The sequence below is a fragment of the Salarias fasciatus genome, chromosome 8, assembly GCF_902148845.1.
Source record: "Salarias fasciatus chromosome 8, fSalaFa1.1, whole genome shotgun sequence".
Taxonomy (NCBI): domain Eukaryota; kingdom Metazoa; phylum Chordata; class Actinopteri; order Blenniiformes; family Blenniidae; genus Salarias; species Salarias fasciatus.
Window position 1 is genome coordinate 7,148,733 of NC_043752.1, and position 12,240 is coordinate 7,160,972.

At 42.5% G+C, this 12,240-nt stretch overlaps 1 protein-coding gene across 15 annotated transcripts in view; it reads right to left on the reverse strand.

Annotated features, from left to right (window-relative positions):
- The window catches only part of cacna1g (calcium channel, voltage-dependent, T type, alpha 1G subunit), a 239,695-nt gene that overhangs the window by 132,324 nt on the left and 95,131 nt on the right, over positions 1-12,240 (reverse strand). For all 15 annotated transcript variants that reach the window (XM_030097523.1, XM_030097525.1, XM_030097518.1 and 12 more), the window contains exon 4: positions 9,873-10,006. In XM_030097523.1, the coding sequence (XP_029953383.1) occupies positions 9,873-10,006 (134 nt within the window). The remainder of the gene's footprint in view (positions 1-9,872; positions 10,007-12,240) is intronic.

Here is a 12,240-nt window from a genome sequence, read left to right on the forward strand (position 1 = left end):
GTGTGTGTGTGTGTGTGCATATGTGCACCACCGAAACCGCTCTCGCCAAGCATGCATGCGTCTGCGTTCAGTTTGAAGCATGTGCAGCTAACGACGACCAGAAAACGGCGGCCCGTGGTATCATTAGGCGACGGCGAGGAGAGAAGGGAAAAACTCCAGGGAACAGACAGATGGACGGTTCTCATGCTGAATCAGATTGAAACCCTTTCATCGGAAACACTTTCTGCCAGCAGCCCACTCCTCTGCTTATCTAAACCAAATGTTAACCAACTTCACAGTCCAGGCAGATGACTGATGAGCTCTACGACTCAGATTCTGAGCGGGGATTTTTTTTCTTTTCTCTTTTCTCCTTGCCTTCAAGCAACAGATCTCAGCCGCAGAATCACAAGAGAACGGCTGCCGAATGTGACGCTTTGGAGCAAAACTGGAGATCTGACTCGTCGCCCAGTGGGCGACGGGCTGAAACTCACTCGAACCTGGCGCCGTTAACAAGAGACGAAAATAAGAAAATGGAATAATGCACATCAGAGAAAGCAACTACTAACGCTCCCTCCAGCAACAATTACTCCGTTGTACTGAAACGCTTCAGAAAAGCGACAGTCGTGCTGCTTTTCCCTGCGTGTAAAACTGTCCCAATTCAACGCAGATTTCCCAGGTTACACCGAATCTAACGCAACAAACCACTTTCTCTGAACTGATTCATGCCTGCAGGGTTTTCCCCTGCCTTATCATGAAATTACAGGAGCGGTATTTATTTTACTGACGGCAGCAGAGCTCGGTATCCTGCTGACACTCCGCCCACTCGCAGTCAGTCAGAAGCTCATTTATTTAAACCAAGTGAATGCATTAAAAACAATAAAGTTTTATTGTTAAGGGCTTTATGAACTATAAACTCAATTGTATAAGCATTCTGTATCATTATGCATTTATTCTGCAGCCTGTATCTATGTAATTATTGGTAATTATGATAAGGGTCAAGTGAAGGTTAACATTAAAATTCGCATTCAGAAAAGGAGCAGGTGCGTGGCAGGATTGGTCAAACATCAAACACAAGGTTTTCATCGTGGAGATAAGGTAGGAATAATACATGGTGACAAAAAAATAATAGTGTTGCATTTTCACCTTCATTTCATTGAACATGTTCATGTCTGATGCAACACTTTCAGTTCTACTGCAACCTCAAAAATATCTAAACTGATCATCTGCAAAGGGAGACTTAGGTCCCGTTTATAATGCTGCAGAATAATTATTCACTATGGCTGGGTTAGTGTTTCAGAAAAGGTCTGTTTTCCCAAGTTCGGAGACGAAATTGAAGCATTTTCTGTTTTCTGAAATGGAACCTCAGTTAATTTGGGAGTTTGTCAATTGTTTCATTTATAACCTCTATTTCAGGTTGCCTCAAAGAGAGAGAAGGAAAAAAAAAAAAGCAATTTGTACCATTTGATAAGTGGGTTTGTTGCTTTGATGAATGCTTTGCTCGGTGCTGTTCGGGATCCAGCTTCTCCGCTTCACTCAGAGCGTTCCCCCCCCCCCCCCCCCCCCCCCCCCCCCCCCCCCCGTGTGCACGGGGAGGGTTTTCCCACCAGCGACTAATGAAAGCAGAGCTTAATTTGGAAAACACAAGGTGAATCAACAGAGGCTGCAGGATGTTCTCCTCTATTACTGCATAAACAGAGCGGCTGATAGCGGAGGTGCAGCTTTGCATGCAGATCCGTCCCTGCTACGCAAAGCTTTTAAATACCTCAACATCTCTGTCTCGTGTTCCCCTCTCCAGTATCTCCCATCCTGGATGATAATCTGAGGCCGATCTGTTTGCCCTTTTTTGTCAAGGGGAAATAATCCAGTTAATGGAACAGCGGCCGGGGGAGTAAGTTCACCCGGGATGTGGAAATACAGAATAGCGATCCTGATGTGACTGAGGCGGCGACGCCTCCTACCCGACAGTTTGGTAAATGGCCGTCATTGTTCATGCGTGCTGTATCCTTGCATGTGTCCTCTCTGTTTCTCCTTTGAACACTTCCTCCATCCCTCTCTCGCTCCCTCTCTCTCTCCCTGACGCTGCTTTTACATTAAAGGAAGCGCTTAACATTGAAACACCCTTACTTGTTCGTGTTTTATTGTGATTTTTTTTCTTATCGAGGAAACGCCTTCCATGCTTGGTAATTAATGCAGTGTCTCTGAGTTCGTTTAGCGCATAAATCAGCAGGGCTGCACGGAATGTGACTTTAGAAGAAACGGTCGGGGAGTTGAGGGCATCCTTTGTGGAGGTTTCCTTGAAATTATTTCCATCTTTAGCTTGAGCCTGTTGTTGATCTATCTACACAAATATTGTGCAATATATAGTAGACTACCGGTGATTCGTCAACCACACCGTTGTGTTCGCACCAACAACAATCGCATCAATTACGGAAATCAGTTACTTTTTACCATCATAAACCAACACAATCTCAAATTAAGTGTTACCTAATTACTTGGAAAACACAGTAAATGTGTTACTCAGTTGAGTTTGGGTGAAATAACAAGGCTTTCCAAACACTTGCTAAGGTAGCTGTAACTTTAGTCGTCAATAGAGGCTTGAAAATGAGCCTGACAAACAGAATTTGGATCTTTCACTCTGTCCCCACCAGAAATGGACTCCCCTCTTTATTGCATCCTTTACTGGCTCTGCATTGTTGTTGTTGTAACTGCTGTGACCGCTAGAGGGCATCATAACCTCTACCTTCAGGTCAATGTCGGTGCAGCTCGGCCATGCTTCCTTCCGTCTATTAAAATAATAACATGATTTCTAGATTTGAGCACAATCAGCGACTTTAAATGACCAGAACTGATGCAGCCGTCCTGCATGGGGCTGTTAAGCCGGCATTCACGATATCAGCAGTAATAATAAATGCTTGCGATTCCTCGCTCCGATAGGTTAGCAGCTGGCAGCACATCTGCACGTTTCAGCTCAGCAGGTCCTAATTTGGTCTGGATTGCACTGTAACTTAACTGAGTCCACTGTCATGGAAACACTGTCACGCAGTGTGACACTCCACTCCGCCTGTGGCTCGGTACTTAACACACTAAAGAGACTGATATTGATTTCTTCTGCGCACTTTCTCATGAAAGCAAATGAGCACTGTCCCCATGCTTAACTTAAAGACAACTTACAAAAGCAATTGTTTCACCTTGCCTCCACTTCTCTCACATGTTTTTTCTGACCTCTTCTGCCCCCTCCAGTCTCGCCCTCCCTCCCCCGCACCCCGCTCTGTCTCCATCAGCTCCTCTTGGAGACATCGTCAGCCACCTCTCCCTCTCTCCCTCTCTCCCTCTGCTTTGTCTTCTCCTCTTCCATCCTCACATTCTTTCTTTCTTCTTCGCGCCGTCTCCCATTCCGCGCTGGACGGGAGCCAAAGTGTCATCAATAAGTCATGGAGAGAAGAGAGGAGATGGCGCTCGGGATTGGGTTCTGGGCTTCTGTTTTAATGTGGCTCAGTCGCAGGACTGAAACTCCAGAGCTCGCTAAATATTTAAAACCAGTTAAAGTTGTTAAACTTCCTTTTATATACAAATCATTGAGTTACCGTAGGGGTTAACAGTGATATCCAAGTTTAATTACATTAAATGATTGAGGATGTAGCTAAGATGGGTCCGTACTATAATATTCTGACTTTGTGAGAGGAAGTGAAGATCTTGAGGAAGGGTGGAGGCTTTAAAGTAGGATTGATTTTCAGTTCTTAAAAACAAACATTCATATTTTGGCAAGATCATTTGTTCACAATAGGAGAAAAAGAAGAGAGAATATCCAGATATTCAGTTATTTATAGCGCAAGTCAAACGATCACGTCCTACAGTTATATACATAATGCCAGGGTATTCCCTGAGCCGTCAGCATTCTTAAAGGGATACTTCAACATTTTGGCAAATTGGCCCATTTAGCACAATTCCTTAGTCATTTCGAACAGCATACTTACTTTTTTTGTGAAGGCGAGCCGTTGTTTATTCAGAGGCGAGTCGGGGAAGGTTTTCGGGACGGACACAATGGAAGTGGATGGTATTTTTGCTTCTCCTCATCAAACTCATCAAATACACAATCCAACAACGCCAAAACACTTTGGTGGACACGTTATAATCCACACATTCACTACGCTGTGGAACACCAACAAATAATATTGTAGCGTTATGGCACTGAAGCAAATACTGGGAACTACTTTTTCTTTTGAAATCACTACGCCCAGACGCCATGTTTAGTAAGTAGTTCCGTCTTAGCAAACTTCGCATAAACAACTCAATCTCGTAATTTTGCATTAATATTTCACAGCGTAGTGAATGTACAGATTATAACGTGTCCCCCAAAGTGTTTTGGGGTTGTTGGATTGTGTATTTGATGAGTTTGATGAGGGGGAACAAAAATACCGTTCACTTCCATTGTGTCCGTCCCGAAAACCTTCCCCAACTCACCTCTGAATAAACAACAGCTCGCCCTCACAAAAACAGTAAGTATGCTGTTCGAAATGACTAAGGAATTGTGCTAAATGGGCCAATTTGCCAAAATGTCGAAGTATCCCTTTAAACTAAAGCATTTGTTTGCTTATAGTCCATCCTGCCAAGTCAGAACTGCATGAAACTGACTTCCAGTAAACACTAAAGTACATTTTTAACAGGTGGGTTATGGTCTTCTGACCATTTATCAACCATAGACATCATAACTACAGACAAATTACCCAGGTTCCATTGTTCTAGTGAAACTTTGAGCTGTTCCAGGCGGAAACATGAGAACTGTGTGGAAATCACTTCAGGTGCTGCGATGAGTCGGGAACGCCCTACACATAGTTTGTGTCTGAAGAGACTGAACTCTACCCAGAGGGAGGTCATTCAGGGCTGATAAAGAGTCCTCTTGTTCCAATAGAGTTGATTTTCATAAAGTAAAGATTTATTTAAAAGAGTGGACAAAAGTGATTAACTTCTTCTCGACCGACTTGAAAATATAACAATTCTCTCGGGACATGACTTCAAGGACAGAAATGAGGTGTAATTATTGTTGTGCTGAAGGTGAAAAATGACAGATTAGCCTGTTGGATAAAGGCGGTGATCACATGTTGCACTTGCACGCGGTATGATGGCAGCGATTACAGAAGCGTACTGCAGTGGATAATTACAGGTCATTATCTCAAAAGGCAGAATAAATGCTCACATGAGGTGGTTAATCTCAAGAAACATACTTAATAGGAGCTGCGTACACACTATTTATAGATGACAATGTGAATAAATGATTCCAAGACATTGATATCGATGTTTGAGGTAAATGTTATTTATTAATCCTGACCTAAACAACCAATATCGGGATTTTCAGCTGCGCCGTCTCTTCACAAACATTGGAGCAGATTAAAAACCTAAATGAGCCCAATGAGGTAATCGACCTCCTCCATCCCATGCCTTGCTCTGCTAATCTATTACCCCGCCTCCTCGTCCCCTCCCGCCTCTCTCTGGGAAGAATCACGGCCGCAGAGTAAAGCCGGATTGATGCGCCGTGGATAGGATAGCCTGTCTGATACGGCGAGCGCTGCTGCACTCTGCTACTTAGGCTCCCTCGCTCATCGATCGGGGCTCCGCTGCATCAGTCGATGAGAAAATTCATAAATAAATGAAAACAGTCTCTTAACAGCTCATTTAATCTCAAGATGAGGACTGAAATGCAAGTTAGTTTGTTTTCAATCAGCCACAAATAACGTTTCCCCCTCGAACCTGCAGATTTGCCCCCCCAGCCTGGACGGCGGCAGCCCGGCTGAATCAGCCTCGTTATGTCAGCCGTCGCTCCGACACCATTTTAATCTGTCCAATACATCGGGGAGCGGGAGGGAAAGATCCAACCCCCCCCCCCCCCGCCCATTATCAGTAATCGGAAAGCAGGAAGTGATATTAGAGGTGGACTGGACCTCAGTCATTACAGAGACAACACTGTGGAAACAATTTCCACTGTTTGTGTGTAAGCCATCAAAACAACTTGATGTAGTTTGTGTAAAATTATGGTAAAATACACTCAGTTGTTGTCAGGTTGAACAACAACATTAAAATTCAACACTGAGAAGCAACACCGGCCTGATTGTGAGGTGAAATGAAAGCTGCTGCAGCACAGCGGATACAGCAAAGGTGAGAATGAGTCAAGACCAAGACTAATAAAAGGTAAAGTAGGTAAAATATTAAATCGAAAAGAGTCACAGAGTCGGTAAGTTAATGAAAAGTGTAAGTTATTGCAAAGCAGTGCACACATCAAAGGAAAAAATAAAACCTTCATAATGCTGGGCTGAAGAAAATAACTAGATAGTTTTCCAACTAGATAGTTATTTTGGCCTATAACTCATATTGCTACAAGTTGTGACTTAATGCAGATATTGCTGATAAATAGTGAATAAGTTCTTAATGTAGACATTCTATTGCAGAGGTTACAGAAGGGGAGACAAGATAAAAAGGGGTTTGCAAGGTAATGCAACTGTTGGGAAGTAATGCAGAAATGTTCTGTAACAACGCAAACTGCATTGCAAGTTCTTGTAGTTCCAGTGAGCAATTATTGTCCAAAAGTTCTTGCAAAGCAGTGCGGCAGCCGTCATGCACGACCACATAAACTTGTGGCTGCTGCAGCTGCTTGCAGCGCCCAATTTGTTATTATTTATCCCGAGATGCTGTAATCTCAGTCGTCCTGCTTTCACTGAAGGTAAAAGCTTCATAAAGTTAATGAACTATGTTAAGTTTGAATACACAGTGGCGAACTCCGACTCCGACTGACCTTCTTCTGGACAAGCCATCCAGTTTTAATTAAAGTGTTTGTTTAGTGAACAGACAAATTAATCACCAGGAAAAGGGCCAATCCCAACAGGAGTCATCTCAGGGTGTGGAGCATTAGCGGTGGAACGTGGAAAACAGACTCTGTGATACTGTGAAAAAATGTTTCAGTCGCATTAAAATGACATTCTTCAAGAGTCGTTACAAATAAATCGCTGGTTTTGGTCTGAGTTGGACGCTCTTATCAGCTGATTTTGCTTTGATGATATAAATGCTGCCAAACATCCATCCTGAGCTCTCTGTGCCCTGAACACCACTCTGCTGCTCAAGCAGCATCCACCTGCCGTCGCTCCATCACTCCCTCCTGACAGCCAGGTGATTAGGAGGGACAGAGAGAGAGAGAGAGAGAGAGAGAGAGAGAGAGAGAGAGAGAGAGAGAGAGAGAGAGAGAGAGAGAGAGAGAGAGAGAGAGAGAGCTCAGACCTGCTGAAAAAGCAGCTTAGCTGTAATTATCGTCTCGGAGAGAAACAAACAGTTCATCAAGCGCCTTCCTCCACAGACTTAACAACTGTTGCCAGGATGTATCAAATGCTCGAACAAGCAGCCGTTACCCTGGTTACCATTGTCTCCGTATGTCTGGAGGCTCTCTGTACAGATGAGGGTTTTTCTGTTTTTTTGTTTGTGTTTGTGTGTGTGTGTGTTCAGAAATAACTCATGAAAACACAAAAACATAGAACCACCAGTGGGGTTTTTTTTTTTTCAGTACAGTGGAGGAATGTTTCTAGAGCCGTCATACTGACGTGCAAAACTCATTGGTAATGTGTTAAGAGTCAACCGAAGGTGGCACCACTCTGGAGAGAAATAAATGAAATAATTCTGGAAAAAAAACAATATTTGATGAAAATGCATTTAGCTAGTGCTGTCAATTTTAATCGCGATTAATCCATTGAGGTCTGCCAATTGGGTCAAAGAAAAGAACTAGAGGATAATAGTGTTTTTTCCTGACATTGGGACTGATTTATGAGGATTAGATTCTTCATTGCAATTAATCTCAACTTTAAAAAAGTTAATTGTTGACAGTTCTCCATGAATTAATCACGATTAATTGCGATCAATGCGATTAAATTGTGATCAATGCGATTAAAACTGACAGCACTACATTTAACAAATCATAAAGTATAACATTACGTTTTAAAACACCGCTATGCCCAAAACTGGACACTCAATGAATCAGTTATGGCCTCTTCCTGAAAGATCTTTTATGCCACACTGTTCATAACCGTAACCCCAACTCTGCTATAAGTGACACATTATCTTTTTGTCTCATAAATACAGCAAGCTGGGAATAATTACTGTATTTCAATCGTTCACACTTACACACAGCAGGCTAACACGAATGGAAGTGTTCAGTCTCTTCAAAAAAATAGTCATCTTATTGAAGCTGAGGTACGTATGGACTAAGTGTATCAGCAAACCACAGCAGGACTGATGTAGAGATGAATGGATATAGAAATACAAAAAAAATAAATAAATCTTATTGTTGATGATATTCTATACTATATTCTACTTTGAAATATAAGATAACAGATCAATTTCACGTACGATCTATTTATGAACTTTCTTGAGTAAGTCAGTGGACGACTGATGCGGTTTAATGATCAATGCTGTCAGGCAGGAGTAGCAAATATTTTAGTTCAGGGGTCACTTACAGCCCAATGTCATCGTGAGTGGACCAGACCACTAAAAATGTACCATAATATCCTTCAAATTTGACAGTTTTTTTGCTGTGGCAGAGAGCATATACAATGAAAATGTCCACATAAAGCCATACAATCACTGATCGACTGGATTGCAGCCTCTTGCAGGCCAGCTTCGGCCCACAGGTCTTATGTTTGATACCTCTGATCTGGGACGTCCATAGTTTTTAGGTTCTGCCAACATTAAACATTAAATTTGCTGTTTGACTCTCTTAAAATTGGTAATCATCAGATCAATCCAGAGTTTCATAAACCTATTTTTCTATATGGAGAATATTATATGATATTATTGATTTTTTTCCCCCCACATACGGCCATTTTGGCGGTTTTTCCTGAGGCGCTGGCTGTTGGCGGTGTGCTGTCCTGCTGCAGTATGTGCCCTACAGATACGTTTCTGTAGCTTAAGCTCCTTTTATCGACCGTCTAATCGCTGGGCAGATAAGACCCCGAGTGTCAGACATTGAGAAGTTTCCCACCAAGTTCCTTCTGGATCAGCTGCTCCCTGAGTCGGAACGACCAAACAGGAAGCAGCTTTGACCACCTGTGATGCTGAAAGTTTCGGAGGGACAGAAGAAAACTGGAAGTTTTTGAAAAAGGGTAGCTGACCTCTCTTTAAATGTTGATACGCAGGCGTGTTTCTATGTGTTTGCCCGCTGCTGAAGGACACACTTGCACATGTGCGCGCACAGCAAAACACACGGAGGGGGAAACGTGCACCGCTCCCACTGCTGGACAACAGAAGCCATGGCAGAGGGATGGCATAAAACACCAGCGGGGAGCATAGTGTGATGAAAATGTCAGAGCGAAAATCAGCAGGCAGTGTGCTGCAACATGTGTAATCAAATTTCTTAGTCTGTGTGTGTGTGTGTGTGCCACTGGAAAGCCTGCAACACCACTGCATGCAAACACTGTGCGTGTGGAGTTTAAGTCTTTCTGCAAACAGGAAGCTCTCCAATGTGTAGTGCTTACCAGAAAAAAAAAAAAAAAAAAGCCTAATCTCACGCTCTGGATTCACGTTGATAAGATTCGGAGCACTTAAGAGGGTACGCGCTACTAATTTCCAGCTAAAATGCATTTTCAGGGCAGTGAGGGTGAAGTGTGTCAAAAGCAAATTCAATGAAGCCCACCAGCAAACGCCAGGATGTTACTTAGGGAGCGCTCTCCACCGAATTCATGCTTTATATCTAATGTTGCAGCTTCTTATCATCTGGTAAAACATATCGATTGCATTCTCAAGATTCCGTCCTTGTTTTGTAAATCGGTCAACATCCGCCCTCTCTGATCTCCTGAAATGTAATGCATGCGAGACTGTGCGTTTCCATGTAAAGGCTGTGTTTTCTGAGTGCAGCAACTCACCCGGCCAGTACTATGAAGAAGTCCAGGCGGTTCCACGTGTCTCCGAGATAACACTTCTTTCCAAAAATCCCCAGAGCCACCATCTTGATCACCATCTCAATGGCAAAGAACGCAAAAATGAAGTCATCGAAGTCCTGGGAAGAGACGAACACAGAAAATACGATTAGTTTAATGATATTACAATCAATGAGGCCATGAGGTCAATTCAAGAAACTTTCCGTGTCAATTTTGTGACAAAGTATGAAGTTGAAATAAAATCACCACAAATGATAAAAGACATAAGTAGTGAAACACAATTATAAAGACAAAATCAGTCCTTCACTTCCTTCATATTATTCTTTTGGATGTTGTTTATGAACAGTGTGTTTTTGTGTGTTTACTCTCGGCTACACTAATCCTGCTCAAATCCAACATGCCAGTAGTGAATTCTCGCTGGAAGTCTGAATCCTGAACTAATTGGGTATCTTGTCAAAACTGACTCTGGTTGTCAGTTAGCCTCCACATCATGAACTGATTCATAATTAATCCTGGTCGTCAATCAGCATCTGGATCATCGACCCGTTCAGTAGTTCTTCAACTCACCAATCATTTTCCAGACGAAATCTGAATAGAAATAATTGGATGGTAAAACTATGAATAAATGCATTGAAACAAAGTTTTACTTCTGAAATCGTTGAATGTGTAAGGGAGGCGATTAAAACCATAAAGTAGGAGAGTGTCTGCAGAGAAATGTATTAAAATATATCACAAAGTTATAGCGACTGAACACAATCCCAGCTCAAAACAGAAAAAAAGTATTCCACTTCATTGTACTTTCTTGTTATTGTAGGAACCAACACCAGGCCGAGGGTCTCGTATTAGTCATACAACATATTCAAGGTTTAAAAATAACCCACTGAGAACCGTTGCCAGCACTGTGATATTTTATTAATTCCTGCGGAGGAATCCTCTTTTCTCTTCGCCCCGTTGTCAGGAGGTCAGACTCCCTGCGGTTGATGAGGAAAGATGAAAGATAACGGCTCCTAATCGGCGGGTGTTGCTCCGGGACGTTTCAGGCCGGCAGACGTTGTGACCTCAAACCTAATGGCGGTTTTTGCCACCTTGCTGTCTTAAGAAAAGAAATTGAAGGTTCAAACGGCTGGAAATTCAGAGCTTATAATGGAATAACCTGGAACAAAGTGCTCCCTGCACTAATAACGGTTCCTGCCCTCATTACTGTCTGTCTGCAGAAGCTGTCCAAGTCATTATCAGACACCCGGAAAGGAAGAAGAAACAAAACAAGGGCAAAGAACGAGAACAGGAGTTGGAGGGAATTAAAGAGAAGATAACCTCAATTCCTAAAATATTTAAAAAAATAATCAATAAATAAATGAAGTGGAGGACTTGGGAGTTGAGGCGGGAAAAGAATGCTACTCAAAGTAAAAAGGGAAAATTTTGGAAGGAGATGAAGGCACAGGACACCCACTGACAGATGAGTCACTCCAACATCAACACACAGATGTATAAATACATCAAATCCTGTTAGCTTAAGAAGAAGCTAGCCTGTCTCTGCTCTGTAGTTCACTGTAAGTGAAACAGGAGGGGGGTTCACACGGGAGTGTGTGCGTCTGAGAGTGTGTTTCCAACTCAGACTTTGCATCCCTGTAATGTAGTGTGTAGCCAGGAAAGGAAGGAAAGCTTCAGAGATGCTCCTCGACACATGGCGGGTGTGTGCCGCCGTTTCCAGGAAGGACAAACGCAGCAGACAGTCGGTTTGTGGAGCAACCAGCTGCCCGGGGTTAATTCCCTAATACTGACCATACAGCACTCCAGATGTTTTACACGCCGTTCACTGACTCCAAAGAGGCAGAAGAGCCTCAGAGCGGCTTGTTTAGTGAGGCAAAACAAAAAAAAACACTAGTTTGATCTAAATTTAATCCGACCTGTCTGAATGCTGGATCCAAATTTTCATCATATCAACATGACGCATTTTAACGCTGCAATTGTTTGAATCGGAAAACATCCGAGCCCCAACGTGGTCTCTTAGCCTCAGGTTCCTGTCGGCAAGGCAGCGTTATTTGTTCAGCAACAATAAAATTCAGAGTGCTTGACATTAGCAGATGTAGGATAAGAGAGTTGACAGTATGTTCCAATTATAGGAAGAAAAAAAATAAACTGCAAGAAAACTATTTCATGAATGCTCTAAAACAGTGAATATTGCTTGAGATGGTTATAGAGAGTTAAAGAACTACATCTTCAGTAGGTGAAACAGCTAAAAAAAAAAAAAAAAGGGAGCAAAACATTACTTAAATTATTGTTCTTAAAAAGCCAAAATAATTGATGAGAAAAGATAAGAGAAATTGTCAAAATTCCTCATTGATCAACTCTA